We start from the raw sequence: 21,897 nt of genomic DNA, 5'->3' as shown, positions 1-21,897 counted from the left end.
ATTTATTTTATTTTATTTTATTTATACTGTTGTATTCAATTTTTGTTGTTTTTAAATTCAAGCTCGAGTTCTTTTTGTTTTTTATTTAGACTATTTATTAAAATTTCGTATATGAAAATCTTGTTTTGTTTCTCATTTGGATATATCATATCTTAAAAATGCATTCCATTGAAATATTGATAGCAAAATCAGATAAGAATTGCGCCTTATAGATGCTGAAGAAGTCAAGATCCGATATGGGTTCATATATCAAAACACGGACCGATATGGCCAATTTAAAATCCCAACTGACCTAACAAATAAGACAACTGATCTACACACGTCAAGACGATCGAGAATGTATATACTTTATAGGGATCTCAGATCAATGCATCGTGTATTACAAACGAAATGGCGAAATTAGTATACCCCTATTCTATGGTAGATGGTATAAAAATTTAATTACGAAATTATTTTATAATCGTCTCGAAAGAGAAACAAACAAAAAATCTAAAATTTAATGATCTCGCCCTAATAGGCAAAAATTCGGCAGAGCCCGGCCAGGATTTGAACCTGTGCATACGGAGCAACAACGGGAGCCATTGCCGTTATCTTACCGTTCGAAGCCATCAATACAACTTCCAACAGACGAACAAAATCATGTGTAGTACGGAAGAAGTGTAATTTGTCACAGAGAAAATATCTGTCATCAAAATAAATGCATTGTGAAAAGTACAGCTAATAAGCAGGGTTGTCGAGCTTGGTTAATGTGGTAATTGTATCATAGATGCGTTTTCGCTATTAATACGATGCAAATACAAGATACCAACGCACGGCCCTTGAAGCCATCACACCTAATATGGTTGAAAAGTCTTCTAACCAAAGACGAAACGCGTCCCACAGTGGTTGGTGTGTGTTGCTATTTTTATACCCTCCACCATAAGATGGGGGGTATACTAATTTCGTCATTCTGTTTGTAACTACTCGAAATATTCGTCTGAGACCCCATAAAGTATATATATTCTTGATCGTCGTGACATTTTATGTCGATCTAGCCATGTCCGTCCGTCTGTCCGTCTGTCTGTCGAAAGCACGCTAACTTCCGAAGGAGTAAAGCTAGCCGCTTGAAATTTTGCACAAATACTTCTTATTAGTGTAGGTCGGTTGGTATTGTAAATGGGCCATATCGGTCCATGTTTTGATATAGCTGCCATATAAACCGATCTTGGGTCTTGACTTCTTGAGCCTGTAGAGTGCGCAATTCTTATCCGATTGGAACGAAATTTTGCATGACGTGTTTTGCTATGATATCCAACAACTGTGCCAAGTATGGTTTAAATCGGTCCATAACCTGATATAGCTGCCATATAAACCGATCTTGGGTCTTGACTTCTTGAGCCTCTAGCGTGCGCAATTCTTATCCGATCAGAATGAAATTTTGCACAACGTGTTTTGTTATGATATCCAACAACTGTGCCAAGTATGGTTCAAATCGGTCCATAACCTGATATAGCTGCCATATAAACCGATCTTGGGTCTTGACTTCTTGAGCCTCTAGAGTGCGCAATTCTTATCCGATTGAAATGAAATTTTGCACGACGTGTTTTCTTATTATATCCAACAACAGTGCCAGTATGGTTCAAATCGGTCCATAACCTGATATAGCTACCATATAAACCGATCTTGGGTCTTGACTTCTTGAGCCTCTAGAGTGCGCAATTCTTATCCGATTGGAATGGAATTTCGCACGACGTGTTTTGTTATGATACCCAACAACTGTGCCAAGTATGGTTCTAATCGGTCCATAACCTGATATAGCTACCATATAAACCGATCTTGGGTCTTGACTTCTTGACCCTCTAGAGGGCACAATTCTTATCCGATTTGAATGAATTTTTGCATGAAGTATTTCGTTATGATATCCAACAACTGTGCCAAGTATGGTTCAAATCGGTTCATAAACTGATATAGCTGTCATATAAACAGATCTGGGGATTTGATTTCTTGAGCTTCTAGAGGGCGCAATTTCTATCCGATTTGGCTGAAATTTTGCATGACGTATTTTATTTTTACTTTAAACAACTGGATCAAATAAGGTTCAAATCGGTTCATAACCTGATATAGCTGCCATATAAACCGATCTGGGATCTTGACTTCTTGACCCCTAGAGGTCGCAATTATTATCCGATATGCCTGAAATTTTGTACATTGGATCCTCTCATGACCATCAACAAACGTGTTTATTATGGTCTGAATCGGTCTATAGCCCGATACAGATCCCATATAAATCGTTCTCTCTATTTTACTTCGGGAGCCCCAATGGGCGCAATTCTTAACGCAACATATAATTTAATTTTGGTCCGAACCGGACCATATCTTGATATCGTTTTAATAGCAGAGTAACTCTTTTCTTATATCCTTTTTTGCCTAAGAAGAGATGCCGGGAAAAGAACTTGACAAATGCGATCCATGGTGGAGGGTATATAAGATTCGGCCCGGCCGAACTTAGCACGCTTTTACTTGTTGGCTTTCCATTTGCAACTCCGATCATTGAGCTCGTCTCGAAAGAGAAACAAACAAAAATGGTAAAATTTAATGATCTCGCCCTAACAGACAAAAAAAAATTAATTTTATAATTACACTAAAATTTTTGATCTTGTAAAATTAGTCGGCATTCTCTTTTGAAGGCTTTCTGTCTAATAGTGATTTCTTCTCCCGTGTTTGTTTATTGTGTGTCTGTACATCTGAGAGCAATTGTCTGTGTCTGCCTTATAATTACAGGTACATCTATAATATGGAGCATTTCTAAGGTAAAGCGTCGGTAGTAGTTACTCTCTTGGGTATGGGGTTGCACAGTGGGCTGCGAGTGGCCAAAGATAGGATAAGAAACATTTTAAAATTAAAATATTTTTCGCCCAAGACTTCAAACAATTTATTAAAACGCGCAAAGAAACAGCGGAAACCCATTCGAACTACTACAAAACCATATATTATATACCTGGGCTTTCGGAATGGTTTTTAAGATTAACACATCTAACCAACTATTTGGTAAGACAAAATAAAAAATCAGCAAACAAGATAAATCCAAAGTGATATATAAATTACAATGCAATGGAAACGGATCGGACGGATGCGAAAACGAATTTGTTGGCACTACAGGATCCAAATTAAAAACTAGGATATCGTCACACAAATCGGATATTAAGGCGAGGAACAAACCCATGGAGCAAAAAACTGCACTTGCGGGCCACTGTGCAAGAACTGGGCATACCCCCAACTTTAAAGAAGGAAGTAGAGATACTGGCACAAGAGTGTAACTACTACCGATGCTTTACATTAGAACTGTAGACTTAATTATAAGACAGACACAGACAAATACTCTCCGATTTACAGACACTTCTACTTTTAATTACGAACCTGAAGCCGAACCAACTAGAAAATCAAAAATTTAAGGAACTAAATATAACAGGCAATATTTTCATTCACGGAAAAGTTTCATAAAATCTTTGTTTTAAGAAAAAAATTTCATTGAAATTTTAAGGAACTGTATATAACAGGCAATATTTTCATTCACATAAAAATTTCATAAAATCTTTGTTTTAAGTAAAAATTTCATTGAAATTTTGTCTTTAAAACATGTCATTAAAATTTTGTCTGTGGAGAAAATTGCATTGAAATTTTGTCTTTAGAAAATTTAAAAAAAATATCAACAAAATGTAGTATTTAAAAATTTCTTTGAAATATTGTCTCGAAATATCGTTAAAATTTTGTGTTTAGAAATTTTTAATTAAAAAAATGTCTTTAAAAAAAGTTTCATAGAAAATCTCTTTTGCATTGAATTTCTTTATTTCTATTATTTTAATTATACCCACTACCATAGGATGGGGGTATACTAATTTCATCATTCTGTCTGTAACACCTCGAAATATGCGTCTGAGAGCCCATAAAGTATATATTGGGTTGCCCAAAAAGTAATTGCGGATTTTTTAAAAGAAAGTAAATGCATTTTTAATAAAACTTAGAATGAACTTTAATCAAATATACTTTTTTACACTTTTTTTCTAAAGCAAGCTAAAAGTAACAGCTGATAACTGACAGAAGAAAGAATGCAATTACAGAGTCACAAGCTGTGAAAAAATTTGTCAACGCCGACTATATGAAAAATCCGCAATTACTTTTTGGGCAACCCAATATATTCTTGATCATCATGTCATTTTAAGTCGATCTAGCCATGTCAGTCCGTCTGTCTGACGAAAGCACGCTAACTTTCGAAGAAGTAAAGCTAGGTGCTGGAAATTTTGCACAAATACTTCTAATTAATGTAGGTCGGTTGGGATTGTAAATGGACCAAATCGGTCCATGTTTTGATATAGCTGCTATATAAACCAATCTTGGGTCTTAACTTCTTGAGCCTCTAGAGGGCGCAGTTCGTATCCGATTTGACTGAAATTTTGCACTTGGTGTTTTGGTATCACTTGCAGCAACTGCGCTAAGTATGGCTCAAATCGTTCCAGGTTTTGATATAGCTGCCATATAAACCGATCTTAGGTCTTGACTTCTTGAGCCTCTAGAGGGCGCTAAGAAATTTCGTACAACGACTTCCCTCATGACCTTCAACATACGTGTCTAATATGGTCTTAATCGATCAATAGCTTGATACATCTCCCAAATAACCCTATCTCCCGATTTAGCTTCTTGCGCAATTCTTATCCGAATGAACTGAAATAATACACAATGACTTCTACAGTGTTCAGCATCATTTATAGTCCGAATCGGACTGTAACGTGATATAGCTCCAATAGCATAACAGTTCTTATTTAATATTCTTTGTTTGCCCAAAAAGAGATACCGCGCATAGAACTCGACAATTGTGATCCATGGCGGAGGGTATATAAGATTCAGCCCGGCCGAACTTAGGACGCTCTTTTTTATTAAAATCTTGTCTCTATGTAGAATTTTGGACCAAAATCCGCACATATTTTAGGAGTCATAGTGGATATAGTTCAAAATGTTGAGAAAATCGATTGATAAATGGTCTTGCAATGGCTCTAGATGTGAAAATCGTGGGAGCTATATCGAAATCTGCGCCGATTTCTTTCAAATTCAAAACATAAAGACAGACAGATGGACATAGCTAAATTGAATAAGAATCTTATTCTAGTTCGATCGGAATTCTTGTAATAGGTCTATCACCCTGCCTTGCAATACAGTATTGGTATAGGTAATAAAAATAGTAAAAATTTGCACCCGTTTTTTGAACAAGCTCAATTTTCGAACAGTTTGAATGTCCATATTCAGAAAAGTAGAACGACACAATTTTTAGGTATTTTAAAATGTTGTCAGTATAAAAACTAAAATCAATCCGAACCAAACGACCCGTTTGTAACAGCCAATAAGAAGAATCTATGCAAATTTCATGCGGATAGCCTCATCCGTTCGAACGCTATCGTGATTTCGGTTATTTGTTGAACGGATCTTCACCCATTAACAACGAATGAGTAGAAATATACCCAAGTATAGAACTGTCTTAAAAATTCTAGCTCGAGTTAGGAAAAAGGTATCCTAATGAAATTTGAATTGGCGTAAAGTAGATGAATAAAACTACTGAAAAAAAGTTGCCGCTATATAAGGTTTTATCAAAAGTCGGAAATTTTTTATAGCTTAAAAAATCAAACAAAAAACTTTTACAATATTCTTGAAGTGAGTTTTCTGGAAACTCTTTTAAAGTCTTGTTGCGTTTAACGGTTTCTATGAAAGCAAGTGCGGTTTTATGCAAAGACATTAATATTCACTTTCTTTCGCTAAATGGTCATAAAATATTAAGAAAATTATTTTTTTATTTTAAAAGCATAGTGGCTAAGGAAATAAAAAAAAATTATTATAAAAAAAATATAATATAAAGGCGACACAGAGCAACCTTTAATCATCGCTTGATGAAAATCATTCAATGACATGAATTTACCTTCAGCTTATGCACCACAGTCTTGGGAGCGGATAGAGAAGCGTAAGTGGAAGCAAGAGAATCGGTGAAAAAAATTTATATTATTTTGAGAAAATTGGCTTATCGATGGCATTAAACTGCATTTTCTTCATTATCATTTTAATACCTTCGCCAATGCTTACTTGTGTTTAAGCGGTCGCTGCGTAATCGCCGACTAAGACTCCTAGGAGGTCCATATTTCCTAGAAAGTTGTTACTTGAGATTTTAGGTACATTTTTGTACTTGACCTTGAATATAAAGTTGTTTGGTCTTTATGACAAGAGCTACAAATTCAATTAATATTCCAAAGTTTTGAGGCAAGGTGCATCTGATATTTGTTTTCCAGAATAAAAAAACTAACTAATTTTTTTGGTTATTTACCAGAGAAGGAAATAACCCACCGTAGCGCAGAGGTTAGCATGTCCGCCTATGACGCTGAACGCCTGGGTTCGAATCCTGACGAGACCATCAGAAAACATTTTCAACCGTGATTTTCCCTCCAAATGCTGGCAACATTTTATAGGTACAATGCCATGTAAAACTTCTCTCGGCTATAAAAAGGAGGCCCCTTATCATTGAGCTTAAACTTGAATCGAACTGCACTCATTGATATGTGAGAAGTTTGCCCCAGTTCCTTAGTGGAATGTTCATGGGCAAAATTTGCATTTTGAAATACGTTATTTGCAATTGTATCCACATGAAATTATGAGGGTGGTAGCATCTGACATTTGTCTTTTAGAATAAACAAAATATGAAATTAAAATAAATTAAATACAAATTGAGTTATGTCCTTTTTGTATTAAGCCATAATTATGTAGTATAAGATATTTAAAATTGCTTAAACCCCGTTTACACTGCTCTTTAAATCCGGATTTAGAGGTTCGACCATCTGTTTTCCATTTATAAAATCAGCTGACGAAAAATAAAGCTATTCATTTTGCACAAACATATCTCATCGATGAAGACCATTTGAAAAAGTGAATGGATAAACTTGAGCCATGTTAAAAATATACCTTCCATGAAATTGATATTTTGATTTGACTTCTTGAGCACCTAAAAGCGAGGATTCTAATACAATGCAGATGGAATTTCACATGATTTCTGCGATGACTTCCCACATTCATGTTTAGTATGGCTAAAGACATTTCATAATTTGCTGGAGTTCCCACATAAACTGCTCTTCGAATTTTAATTTGCTCCTGGCGTTCTTGTAAGCAGCATAAGACCATGGTGGTTTCTTTTATCGGTTTTTCTTTTGGACGCTTAACTACTTGGGCTACAGCATCCAGCTAGTGCTAACAATAATTCTACCAGACTGACAAAGGTTTAGACTGCATAACTGCCGAACAGGTTGTTCCCCAGGAACTTTACCCCCTCTGTCGCTCCCAAAACAATTTAATTAATGTGGACCGGACATGGAGACCACCGTGGCGAAGACATTACCATATCTGCCTATGGGTTTAAAGACCTGGGTTAGAATTCTGGCGAGAAATTAGAAAAATGTTCAGCGGTGGTTATCCCCTTTTATTTCTGGCGAAATTTTTGAGGTACTATACCATGCATAAAATCCATATAAAACCCTCTTCCCAAAAGGAGGGGCCTGCGGCTCGCCGTTCGGACTTGGCGATAAAATGGAGGTCCTTACCCATTGAAATATGGGAAGATTTCCCCATGTTCCTTTTCCGTTTTTAAAGTCTTGATCCTTTGGGTGGCAGCATTAATGTAATCTCTATTTTGACATTCTGTACAGTTCTGTATGTTTGGTTGAGGATAAGCCAACAAATAACAAATATGTGTGCATAGTATGTATACCAAAAGATAGGGAATTTCTATGATAAAACCTTAGATCATAAAATGGGCACATATTGGGACACCTAGGTAGAAGTAAGCATTTAAATGTATTGTTTATCATTAAGTGATTTTCTAACTCTTAACAGTGCATGTGTTTCAACTAATTTGGGTAGCTAGTTCACTATGTACATATCCTGTGGATGGATATAGGATCAATGTGTGTTGTATTTGCTGTCCTTAGATATTTAAGATTGTACAGTTTGTAGGAGTCTAAGTATATATTGGGTGTTAAAATAGTTTTTGTAAGAAATAAAGAGGAGTTCGGTTCTAGACACCATTCAATACGGTCGTTCATTTTAATTGTCAGGCTAACACGTACTATTTTTAGGTTGTAACGAAACACCGCTCGATCTAGTATGTTATCAAATTCACTTTAAAATTTCACATAAAGTAAATATTTGAAACCAAATCTTCATCAATTTGTGAAAAGACGAATTATCCATACTTGGCTCAAAAAGATTTGAAAACCTCGTGACCCCTGCAGTGATTTCAAGAATACAACTTTCTAGAACATATAAACTTTCTTAACACCGTTAGCAATTACGCACCGACCACAGCAGCACAGGCAAGGCATGAGCTAATCATACACAACTGAAGACGCACACAATATAAAATCGACGACATAAGAAGGCTATCCAAGAGCAACTTTGAATTATCGCTTAATGAAAATCATTCAATGGCACGAATTTAACTTCAATGATTTCAAGAATACAGTGATAGACTAGGCAAATTTATACAAGGTAAAGTTATTAGCCCAACAACAAAGAAGTCAACTTTACATCCCTGTGGGGATGGTGGCGCAAATTCCCACTTTGCGCCACCATATACTAATTTCGTCATTCTGTTTGTAACTCCTCGAAATATTCGCCCCAGACCCCATAAAGTATATGTATATTTTCTTGATCGTCATGACATTTTATGTCGATCTAGCCATGTCCGTTCGTCTGTCTGTCGAAAGCACGTTAACTTTCGAAGGAGTAAAGCTAACCGCTTGAAATTTTGCACAAATACTGCTTATAGGTGTAGGTCGGTTGGGATTGTAAATGGATCATATCGGTCCATGTTTTGATATAGCTGCCATGTAAACCGATCTTGAATCTTGACTTCTTGAACCACTAGATTTGAGGAAAATTTGTACAATGGCTTCTCCCATGACCTTCAACATACGTGTCAAATATGGTCTGAATCGGTCTATAACCTAATACAGCTCCCCTATAAAACGATCTCCCTATTTTACTTTTTGGGCCCCTAAAGGGCGAAATCCTTATTCGATTTGGCTGAAATTTTACACATTAACTTCTACTGTGGTCTTCAACATTCATTTCCGAATCGGACCATAACTTGATATAGCTCCAATAGCATAGCAATTCTTTTCTTTTATCCTTTGCTTTCCTTTGTTTGCCTAAAAAGAGACACAGGAAAAAGAACTCAACAAATGCGATCCATGGTGGAGGGTATATTAATTTAATTATAATTCGGCTAAAATAGATAGATTTTTGCCTGATAGCACTAAAATTTGTATTCGTAAGTTCACAATACTGATATCTAAATAAACCAAATCCCCGATTTAACTTCTTGAACCCTTCATTGATTGATTTGATTTCTTCAATATAATCCACACATGAATTGCGGTAATTTGTGAGAATTTTTATAATTTACTGTGAATTTAGCTGATATTTTTTTGGGTTGCCCAAAAAGTAATTGCGGATTTTTCGTATAGTCGGCGTTGACAAATTTTTTCACAGCTTGAGACTCTGTAATTGCACTCTTTCTTCTGTCAGTTATCAGCTGTTACTTTTAGCTAGCTTTAGAAAAATGTGTAAAAAAAGTATATTTGATTAAAGTTCATTCTAAGTTTTATTAAAAATGCATTTACTTTCTTTTAAAAAATCCGCAATTACTTTTTGGGCAACCCAATATATGCGAAGACCAGAAAGGATCGTAAAATAAACTGATCCCCTGGTGGAAATAACTATGTTTTAGATTATACTCTCTAACACATTTGGAGGTATTATTTTTAGCAAAAATTATTTATACAAAAATGTTTTTTTTTTCAGAATTTTAATAATGGATAATGAAGTAACTCAAAAGTTGGATGAATTAACCAAATATGTACCATTTATTGATTTCCTTTTGGAAATCGACAAAGAAAAATATATCAAATTTATTGACATTAAAAAATGGATTATTACTAAAAAGAGGTAAGTGATTCAATATTAATTATATAAAACTCTTAAAAAAAGTATAATTTTTTATTTTATTTCATTATAGATATCCTTTAAAAGATCTGCAAAAGATAGAGCAATCGATTATTACTCAGTACAAAAATATTATTTTAGATAACAGGGTAAGATTTATGTCAAAAATAATTACATACAATGAATTTGTCTCAACTTATCGGGGCTGGTCGAGATATATTCGGTTGCCCAAAAAGTAATTGCGGATTTTTCATATAGTCGGCGTTGACAAATTTTTTCACAGCTTGTGACTCTGTAATTGCATTCTTTCTTCTGTCAGTTATCAGCTGTTACTTTTAGCTTGCTTTAGAAAAAAAGTGTAAAAAAAGTATATTTAATTAAAGTTCATTCTAAGTTTTATTAAAAATGCATTTACTTTCTTTTAAAAAATCCGCAATTACTTTTTGGGCAACCCAATAGTACTTATTCAATATTCTTTGTTTGCCTTAAAAGAGATACTGCGCATAGAACTCGATAAATGCGCTCCATGGTGCAGGGTATGTAAGATTCGGCCCGGCCGAACTTGGCACGCTTTCACTTGTTCATTCTCACTCTATTTTCTGATATATACTTTATTTTAGGAAAGATTTTCACCTCGTACACTCCGAGTCCAGTTTGTTTCCGTGTCATGTGTAGAGCATGGTTTTTGTCTGTTGAGAGGTAGGCATTGCCCTTGGACTACTTATTAGTTCAAAGTAGCATTTATTTTAAACTGCAAATTCGCAAAGTAAGAGCGGGACGACTTCTCTCAGATCAAGGTTAGGTTTAAGTGGCAGTCTGTCTCAGACTCACAAAGACGTTTTCGTCCATGGTGATAATACAGGAACATTAAAAGAAACATCTTTTTATGAGCGGTTCCAAGAACCAAGCTGTAAAAGGCAGAATGCTTCACAAATGAGATCGTTTTTCGCCCAAGAACTGATGCTCAGGGTGAGGTGTCGTTTTCGTCCTTTTTTCCGAGAAGAAATATCTGAAGTGTATACTTTCGGTCCTCGCCTGAATTCCCGGTATCGGTTTCAATGGTTTCAAAGATTTCAATGAGATATAACTGATATAGGGAGTGGGTGCACTACCGAACGTGCTTTCTTATATTTGAAGAAGGCAGAAGTGTGGAAGCACCTTAGTTCTCAATTAATTCTTTGGAACCTGATAACGCCGTTTGTGGCGTTATCACAAATGGTACCCATTATAGGCAATGTATTGATATTTCGTCCATTTTGTTATGGGTCTCACACATAACATAGTGTGGACTCCGCAAGTCTTTGTCCTTAACGTAATTGAAGAGGACCCTGGACCCTGATTCAGTTTGGTTTGTATCGGTGAGGTGGAAGCGATGTAAGAAGTGGGATCACTAACGATCCTGCTCTGGCCTAACATCAATTCTGGTCCCAGCAAGGGATAGCTGTGAGCACCACACAGGCTGAAACATTGAGCTCCAATTTGTGTGGTGTTCATTGCTGTCATTGCTTAGCTGAGAGCTACCGGGCGTGTCCACATGTTGTGGAAATTGGAATGTTCCATTTGGAATAAGTGCAACGGCAGTCGCGGACAAACAGCGGTATCAAGCGGAGAGTCTCAGTGAGAGACCGGGCGACTCTAGCTCTTGCACAAATACTGAGTGCCTTTGATGCTCGATATGGCAAGGCGAGTTATTGCCGCCTTAAAATAACCAATGACCATAATGTTCAGCGGGGATCGGTCCTTTGGACCGGAACGAGCGTGCTCACCTTCAGTAGTTTGCCGAGGATCGCCATCTCCACATGAAAATGTTGCTACAACAACAGCAATTCTGGAATATAGACAAATTGCAAATTTGTCCATGAACATTTCATTAAGGAAAAGCGAGAATACTTCTATTATATCAATGAGTGCTGTCCGATACAAATTTAAGCTCAATGAACGGCTGAGTCCACATAGTTGTTGTTTACACTACAAATTTGCAAATTTGGCCATGAAAATTCTTTTAAGGTGCAGGGGCAAACTTCTCACATATCAACATGTCCGATTCAAGTTTAAGTTCAATGATAAGAGCCCTCCTTTTTATAGCCGATTCCGCGAGTCAGCGTCAAAGGCAGAAATGCTATCCTCTGAGCAACATTGACTATATTCCAGAGTGTTATGTCAGTGTAATCAGCAGGAGATAAAGCTGCTACTCAAGGATCCCCCACGAAGTGGATGAAGCTTCTTGGCTGACCACAATTTGGTGCACTATAGACCTATCATCCCTGCAATGTCAAATCTTCCACGTTGCGCTGCACACAGGAAAATGCGAACTCTCTATGCAAACGCAAATTTTGCCCATGAACATTCCACTAAGGAACAGGGGCAAACTTCTCACATATCAATGAGTGCAGTCCGATTCAAGTTTAAGCTCAATGATAAGGGGTCACCTTTTTATAGCCGAGTCCGAACGTCGTGCCGCAGTGCGACACCTCTTTGAAGAGAAGTTTTACATGGCATTGTACCTCACAAATGTTGCCAGCATTAGGAAGGGAAAACTACCGCTGAAAATTTTTTCTATTGGCTTCGCCAGGATCCGAACCTAGGCGTTCAGCGTCATAGGCGAACTGCTAACCTCTGCGCTACGGTGGCCTCCTCTCTCTATGATGAGGATTGCAAGCTGTTGGCGTCGTTTTCTGTAATTTTCCTGCAATTGCGAGAAGTTACAGCATTATTAATAGACATCATTTTCCACGCCTTGTTCCACTTTACACACAGCCCTCTCGTCATTGCCGAAACTGTAAGGAACTGACTGAAAAAATCTCTCCCCTATGAGGGCTTGATGAGGAATCGTTTCTTTCCGGTTATCAATCTCTGTATTTTCATATTGGTTTTGTAAGTGTGAGCTATTAAACCCGATAACAATCGCAAATGAGTCCATGAACGCTTCATTAAGGAACAGAGACAAACTTCTGACATATCAGGGATACTCTTCCTTGCCGGAAAGCGATCAACCACTCCGGTTAATTACCATCTTGTGAGAGACTTAGAGTCCAATGGCCTTCTTAGTGACCGACAATACGGGTTCCGCAGAAATCGCTCTACGGGTGACCTGAGGGCATTGCTCTCCGAACTTTGGAGTTGCTCTTTTCACCAATTCGGTGAGACTAAGGTCGTGGCTTTGGATATCTCCAAGGCATTTGATAGGGTCTGGCACGATACACTCCTTTCAAAGCTTGAGGCATTTGGTGTCCGACCAATAGCCTTATCCTCCGCCCTTTCCAAGGTTATGGAGGGCATGGTTAATTACCATCTTGTGAGAGACTTAGAGTCCAATGGCCTTCTTAGCGACCGACAATACGGGTTCCGCAGAAATCGCTCCACGAGTGACCTGAGGGCATTGCTCTCCGAACTTTGGAGTTGCTCTTTTCACCAGTTCGGTGAGAGTAAGGTTGTGGCTTTGAATATCTCCAAGGCATTTGATAGGGTCTGGCACGATGCACTCCTTTCAAAGCTTGAAGCATTTGGTATCGTTAATAACTTCGCTTTGTTTATATCGAGTTTTTTCAAAGATCGGACCATAGGAGCTGTTGTAGATGGGTTTTCATCTGACGAATTTAGATTGATCACAGGAGTGCCACAAGGTTCTGTCCTTTCTCGCTCTCTTTTTCCTATTTCCATCGGCGATCTACTGGGTCTGACTTCGAATTCAATGATTTCGATCGCGGATGATAGCAACCTCTGTCAATCATTTTTATTCGACCATAGGCCGAGTCTTCGAGGGATTGAAAACAGTAGGCGGTTTATGGACGTAACACTTTGCCAGCATTTGCTCGCCATGTCTGAGTGGGGTCGAACGAAAAAAATGGATGCCTGCAAGACGCAGTGCTGTTTGTTGTCCCAGAGGCTCTTGATGTTCAAGTGCTTGAGCACTTGAATACTTCAACCCCTCTGATCTTCTTAATATCTAAACTACGTACATCAGGCCGAAGATGGAATATAATTCGCATATATGAGCCGTAGGTCCAAAATCATCCCTGGAGCTGCTTGACCGTGCGCCAGAGGCGATGGTGTTGATTGCAGATGGTAGAGTATCCAACTCTATTGTTCCCCTTGAACATCGTCGAAATGTGGGTTGTGTGGTGCTGTTCTATCGATTCTTCCACGGTGTGTGTGGAACTGATTCCTGAATTGAGGTTGTTTGTCAGAAATAAAAGATTTTCTAGAAGCGCACACCGATTTGTTATCGATTTGTCAGCTGATCGCATCATGCACTACCAAGAGAATTATTTTTTCGCAAGGACGGTTCGTATATGGAATCGACTTCCGGCAGATCTATTTTCCTTAGCAGTAAAAAACACATGTCAACAAACACTACTCCCTCTTTCCGCCCTCCGATTCTTTACTATCCTCTCCAATGCAATGCACTGCAGATATAGGGGACATCCACTTTGTATTGGTTGATTGAGTGAGAAACAAACCTTCAACGTTTTTCTGATGTTCTCGCCAGGTTTCGAGCCCAGCCGTTCAGGGTCATAGGCAGACATGCTAACCTCTGCGGTGGCCGCCACCCTATACCTTATTCTAATATTTGAGGCTGAGGCTTATTCTAATATTTGAGCTGAGTGGTGCACCAATTCTTTTCTTATTGGCTGCCCTTCAAGGGTTGTCAATTGGCTTAACAAGGGAATACCTGATTTAGAACTGGAAGTTGTTGGCTATTTCGTAATTTTGTCCAAATTAATTGCTTCTGAAAAATTCCAAGTGATTGGGACGATAAGAATCTTTCCCCACCGAAAAAGGCTTATCTGCGAATGAGTCCATCCTTCACAACGGACCCTGTCAAAACTTTTGTTTGCCTATTTTTATGCCTCACCACCGCATGCAAATTCTTATTCTTTAATTGTATAACATTTTTGTTGTTTTTTTTTTTAATTTTTAGACAGTTCCACCTGAAATAGCGCTAGTGTTTAGTAAGGAAATCAAACATGAATTCATCAATCTCTGTGATGATTCCGATGAGGAAGATGGTAGAAGTCATACATCACCACTTCCTGCAAAATCTGCCACACACAACACAAACCCTTCATCTAGAAGACCTGCCGATGATAGTGACGACGAGGTAGAAATTATATCCGTTACTCAACAACCCAAAAAAGAGCCAGCAGCAACATCAGTCATTAAGGAAGAAGAAATCCAATTCAATCAGGCTTTGGATGATACATCCATTGGCTTGTTACAAGCCATCGATGGATTGGGCGAAGATGATAACAAAATTAAGTATCCTCCATCGCCGCCCAACAGTAGTGTAAATGATGATGAGGATTGTGATGCGAAATGCTCGGTATTATTTACGAGACGAGAAGGCCGCGGTGGTGATAGAAAGACCCCTCTTGTCAAGCAAAATGGCAAAAACATGAATTGCGAAAGCAACATAATGGAGGAACCTATATCACTCGACTCCAGTGATGATGAGATGCCTCAAACCTCAAATGGTTCGAGACAAGCTGAAGAAAGGCCACCTTTGGTGGTTAGAAGCGGTGAGAAAGAGACGCAAAGTAAACCGAATATAAGCGATCGATTCAAAGTCGAAGCTGAGAGTAAATTACTGTTTACCCGACTCTCCGAGGCAAAGCAAAGAGAAGCGGACATTCCCGCCAGCGTTTCCGGGCCTTCTACCCAAGATAATACTAATGGTGATAGCTCAGAAGCGAAAATGGATGCCACAAAAACAGATTCCACTGCTGGTAATTTGAAGGATGAGGAGCCGAAAACAGCTTTTACCCTTTCCGGCCTGCTTGATTCCAAAAATTTAGACGGCCTTACCACTGAGGAGTTACTAAGCAGCATATCGAAGTTGGATAACAAAAATTCACACGCTATTATCTTTGCAGCCATTTTAAAATTCTTCCAATCATTAAAACCCGATGAACAAGCAACCCCAGCTGCGCGCAAAGGTGATCTGGAGAACGCAGCACAAGCTGATACTGCATTTAAGCAACCGCCTGCTGCCGTTTCTCCAACGCCAAATGTGAAAATTTCACAAAATAAACAAACTTCGGATTCACCACCTCCACCTGCGCCATCTTTATGGCAATCTGAACCCGCAGCGCCTATTTATCCTAATGGTTGTGGCACATATACGCAACCAATTGCACCAGCTCCCCCAACACCAGCGCCAGTCCCTAATGGCCATGACTACAGGCTTGCTGCCCCATTGCCAGTTGCACCTGCTGCTGCTGCTAGCCAGAGAAAAGTCAATATGAACGATCCGCGCATAAGAAATCTCTTAAACAAGCTTCAAAATTCACCCTTGCTTACCCCCATGGAAAGACAAATGGCAGCAAATATGGGACAGCAAGCATTTATGCCACCATTAACAAATTCTGCGGCTCCGAATTGTATACCCAACCAGATGGTTATGCCCCCCAACAATCAATGCATGCCAAATCAAATGGCCCCCAACAATCAATGTATGCCAAATCATATGCCCCCCAACCAACGAATGCCTGCATCGTCACATTTTGCCAATCAAATGCCTCTTAACAATCAACATTTCTATCCAGGTCCCATGTGGGCTAATCGTCCAGTCTTTAATACAGCCCCTAATAACATCGGTCTGAATCAGTGCAACATTAAAACGTCCACGGGACAAAGCACCGGCATGACATATGGCGAATATAAAAGAAAAAAGGAACAGGAACGTTTAGAGAAACTGCAACGGGAGCAGAGAATCCGTCAGGAAAATGAAAGAAAACGCTTAGAGTTGGCCAAGAAAAGACAGGAGGAGGAACAAAGACGGCAGAAGGCTGTTGAAGATGCGGCCAAACGTGATTCACAAAAACAGACCGACGAAATTCGCTCCATACTGATGAGCACTTTGGAACCACATGCCACTTCTATAGCCACTTTGTGGAAGGCAAGTCCTACAAAGTCTTCCAAAAATGCTGAAGACTGCGAAAAAGTTGGTCAACCTCAAAACAAAGCTAACGAGAAAACTGAACTAACAAGCTCTTCTTCTTCCGGTGATAAGGGAAAACCCAACACCAACCTAAAACAAGGAAATGGCAAAGCACAAGCCGCAGCCAAATCAAAGCAGGAAAAAACAATGGGAAGAACAAACCGTCTTTATAAGGAGCTGGAGTGCACAGTTAAGGGATTCGATCAATTAAGTGATTACATACCCATGACCATAGGTGGCAGACGACGTTCAAGTGTCCATGCTCGATCTGTCATATCCGAGCAATTAAAGTCTTTGGATGACACTGACATTAGCTCATCGCAGTCTACAAATGATGACAATGCCCCAAGCACTTTATTAGGGAAACGTAGGACCAGCATAAATTCGCGTTCGGCTATGCTTGAGCAACTCACCTCCCAGTCGGAAGAAGAGGCTGCCGCACCACCATCTACCACCCCAGGCATACCAAAGCGAAGGAGAACTATTTGTGAGCAGTTGCCCACCAGGCCGCCCGAATGTGATTCTGAAGATGAAGTGCTCTTAATTTCATCGTCTTCGTCGAGAATGCGAAAAAAACAAAGAATCGCTGACGACGACGTCGAAGACCTAGCCATTGATGGCAATCCTCTGTATAAAAAAATTATTCAAAACCAGCCCTGGGTTAAGTTAACACGTCTTTCAGAAGATGAAATCAAAAGTCATCAAATAAAACGACGACAGGTGGCAAGAAGGAGCAACATTTTAAGTGTTCAGTTAATCGCATCAAAGACAACTTCCATTGAATCGGAAAATATACCCCCCAAGGCATCGGCACCAGCCGCCAAAAATCCACCACCGCCGAAAAGACTAAACAACGACTGCGAGATGACGGAAAACAATACCACATTTTGTGCTTTGTGTCGCGCCAAACCGCAGGATTTGACAAATCATTATGTCCAGAAGCACAAGACGGAGTCCTACATATCGAGGTTGACGTGGTCGCACTTGGATGATCTCTGTATAAACACTCCCTTTGCCAAAGCTATCTCAAGCGGAAAATCTACGGTGGTTCGCTACAAAATAAGCTGTCCATTTTGTGAGGATGAGCTGAACGAGCCATTTATGAATCTCTACAACCACTACTCCACGCATACTGGGGAATATGCCTACCAATGCAGCGAATGTCAGTTGGCAAAACCGTACAGAGCCGACATTCAGTCCCATCAGCTACACTCCAAAAAATCATGTCGAAAATCCCAACTACAGATTCTGTACCGCTATCCCACCAATGCCATGGTTATATATCTCTACTACTGCACCATTTGCAATTTTGTGCAGCTAAATGAAGCGAACATTTTGAAGCACCTACGAGAGCAACATGGTCAAAGACAAGCTATACCCCGGAATGTTAAAAGGTGTATATTGGCAGCTATCAGCGATGGCCCAGAGGAAGGTAGCGGGGATAAATCAAAATCGCCCACACCTTTGCAGGAAATTGAGACTGCCGCAGCCACACCTTCACCACCACCACAATCACCACAAACACCACCACCATCACAAGAAGTTGACAATATACTTGTGCGCAATGAGGCCGGTGGCGAAGATGATCCATTTGACACTGCTACTATGACTCAGCTAAACAAGCAGCTTGGAGACAATCATACAGAGTCTCCTGGCGCCCGCAGTGAGCAGTCAATGACAGTTATTCATGCGCAAACACCAAATAGTGATAATAATAGCAGAGCAGCGAACACATCTCTGGGATTTGGTGGCAGACATATACCCATTTTAATCAAAGATGAATCTATCGAGATCGAAGAAAAAACTGCCGCCTCACCCCTTAGACCCAGCGTAGGCGGCAAAATTCAATGCTCCTACCGGTCTGTATATCGAGATTTTCCAAATAACGTTAAATATTTGGGTTTATATAAATGCCTAGCGGATGACTGCTATTATTCAACAGATTCTGCTACTGAATTCCAATGCCATTTAGAAGATCACAGGGGCCAGGAGTGCATAACCAATGATTATCTGCAATGTGCCTACTGCATTAGCGCCTGGAATTCTCCACAGCAATTGGTTCAACACATTGAAGAAAAGCATCAGCATATGATTTTTCAATGTTCCCTATGTTGTTATCGCAGTTGCGAGCCTTACAATGTTGTTCTTCATCAGAAGGAGAATCACTACAGGGTGTTACAGACATGCCAAGTTTATAAGTATACCGGTGTGGATCCTGCGATGAACAAGACTACGAATATCAGTGAGAAAATTGCAGAGAATGTACAAAAATTATCATGTATATGTAAGTATGGCAAAACTGTTACATAAAAGTATTGGGTTGCCCAAAAAGTAATTGCGGATTTTTTAAAAGAAAGTAAATGCATTTTTAATAAAACTTAGAATGAACTTTAATCAAATATAATTTTTTTACACTTTTTTCTAAAGCAAGCTAAAAGTAACAGCTGATAACTGACAGAATAAAGAATGCAATTACAGAGTCACAAGCTGTGAAAAAATTTGTCAACGCCGACTATATGAGAAATCCGCAATTACTTTTTGGGCAGCCCAATATTTGTCTATGCGTCTATAGTGCATGTTAGAAGAAGAAGGTGAAATGGAGCTGACTGGTACCGATAGTTCCTTAGATAGATCTTTTGCGTCAATATCGATAGTTTTTTTACACTATCGATTCTTTAGGTAAAATTTATTTTTTTTTTGTCTAGAATTCACAATCCGCTGAAATGTGGTATGACTTCCTTACACAAATTTGACATCTTGACCCCCACGAAACCTCAATTATTAGCCAATCATGCTGAAATGTTGAACCTGAATCCCCGAATCTCACGGTTTTACTTCTTGAACCCCTAAAATGTCTAATCATTGGCGGATTTACATTCTTAATAAAATCATCATGTAAACTGTGCTAAAAAAAAAACTGTAGAACAGATTCTGGGTCGTGGTCTCAGGTGTGGAAAATTCCAACTTTGGGTGATAGCTTAGATTAGGTCAATAGGGATTTAGGGTTTAGAGTTCTGAGACCAACCATTTGTAAGACGCCTATTATATAACTTTGATCGAAGACGAGTCTATCAATCTCTCAAATATATTGTAGATAAGTGGCTATTGTCTGGATCAGGGCTGGGGAGTTAGATTTTTAAGGCCGGATTCGAGGTCGGAGTCGGACTATTGAGCCGGAATCGGACTTTGGTTCGGAGTTGAGCACCCTTGCCCCGACTCCGGCTTAACACTCCGACTTAGACTCCGACACGGGGTCGGAGTCGAGGGCTAGACTCCGCAGCCCTGGTCTGGGTATGTAGTGGGTATTTCAAATGTGCGCAAAGTATTTGAATGGAACGGAAAATTGGCACTGTTGCTAGAATTGGAAAAGCCACATGCGATAGATGAAGTTTTCCTCAACGCCAATAAATTGGCTGGTACTAACATATTTGTTGAACTTGATTTCATACCAAATCGATAGCAAAAGAAAGCTCAAGACAAATAATAGTTGGTTTAAATGGAATAAAGAAAATGAACAAACGTGCGAAAATTCAAATGGATAGGAGGAACTTGTCAGACTATATGAATATAAAATATTAAACATTAATTATGATAATTTAAGCAGAAAATTATTTTCAAACCAGAAGGGCAAAAATCGGGCGGTGCCGACTGTATAATACCCTACACCTACTCTATAAGTACAATGTGGGAGCTATATATTGCCCAAAAAGTAATTGCGGATTTTTTAAAAGAAAGTAAATGCATTTTTAATAAAACTTAGAATAAACTTTAATCAAATATACTTTCTTACAATTTTTTTCTAAAGCAAGCTAAAAGTAACAGCTGATAACTGACAGAAAAAAGAATGCAATTACAGAGTCACCTGCCGTTGAAAAAATTTGTCAACGCCGACTATATGAAAAATCCGCAATTACTTTTTGGGCAACCCAATACAATTCTGAACCAATTTTGATGGAACTCAGCGTATGCTTTCAGAAGGGTTATAAAACAATCCGTATCAAATTTCGAGCAAATATGTTCAAATTGTAATAACTACGGTTGACGAATGACAAAATTACTGGAAATTAGCCAAAATCTGACGAACATATATATGGGAGCTATATCTACCGATTTCGACTAAACTTCTCAGATAATATGGTAGTTGTCGAGGAAAGCATTGTGCTAAATTTTGGCAAGATTAGTCAAAAATGCACTGGCTCTCGGAAAGTAAAGTGAAAGTCCGTCGATATGCATATATGACAGCTATATTTAAATCTGAACCGATTTCTATGAAAGGCACCAGTAATGTCGAGAGTCACAAGATATACATCCTGCCAAATTTCGAGAGAATCGGTTAACAAATGAGCACTTTATTGCAATATTTCTCAAAATCGGACGAACATATATTTGGGAGCTATAGCTAAATCTGAACCGATTTCGACCAAACTTCTCAGATGCTGTGGCAGTCGTCGAGGAAAGCGTTGTGGGTCAATAAATGCACTGGTTGTGATCCTAGAAGCTAAAATCGGGCGATATGTACATATATGGGAGCTATATCTAAATCTGAACCGACTTTTTTGAAATTCACCAATAATGTCGACAGTCAAGAGAATATCCCTCCTGCCAAATTTCGAGAGAATCGGTTAACAATTGACCATTTTATTGCAATATTAGTGCAAATTGGACGAACATATATATGGGAGCTATATCTTAATCTGAACTGATTTTGAGCAAATTGTAAAGACATTGTGGAAGTCGTCGAGGAAAGCGTTGTACAAAATTTTGGGAAGATTGGTCAATAAATGCGCTTGCAGTAGCCCTAGGAGTGAAAATCGGACGATATGTATAGATGAGAGCTATATCTAAATTTGAACCGACTTTTATGAAATTCACCAACAATGTCGAGAGTCATAAGAAAATCCTTCCCGCCGAATTTCGAGAGAATCGGTTAACAAATAACCATTTTATTC

At 38.8% G+C, this 21,897-nt stretch overlaps 1 protein-coding gene across 2 annotated transcripts in view; it reads left to right on the top strand.

Annotated features, from left to right (window-relative positions):
* LOC106088413 (uncharacterized) overlaps positions 1 to 21,897 on the top strand; it is a 46,117-nt gene that overhangs the window by 18,445 nt on the left and 5,775 nt on the right. For both annotated transcript variants that reach the window (XM_059366815.1, XM_059366816.1), the window contains exons 2-4: positions 9,868 to 10,011; positions 10,082 to 10,157; positions 14,930 to 19,232. In XM_059366815.1, coding sequence (XP_059222798.1) covers positions 9,878 to 10,011; positions 10,082 to 10,157; positions 14,930 to 19,232 — 4,513 coding nt within the window. In that variant the 5' untranslated portion in view covers positions 9,868 to 9,877. The remainder of the gene's footprint in view (positions 1 to 9,867; positions 10,012 to 10,081; positions 10,158 to 14,929; positions 19,233 to 21,897) is intronic.

The sequence above is a fragment of the Stomoxys calcitrans genome, chromosome 4 (assembly GCF_963082655.1).
Source record: "Stomoxys calcitrans chromosome 4, idStoCalc2.1, whole genome shotgun sequence".
In the NCBI taxonomy this organism is placed as follows: Eukaryota; Metazoa; Arthropoda; class Insecta; order Diptera; family Muscidae; genus Stomoxys; species Stomoxys calcitrans.
The sequence above is the reverse complement of the archived record's forward strand: the minus strand, read 5'-3'. Positions and strand labels throughout refer to the sequence as shown.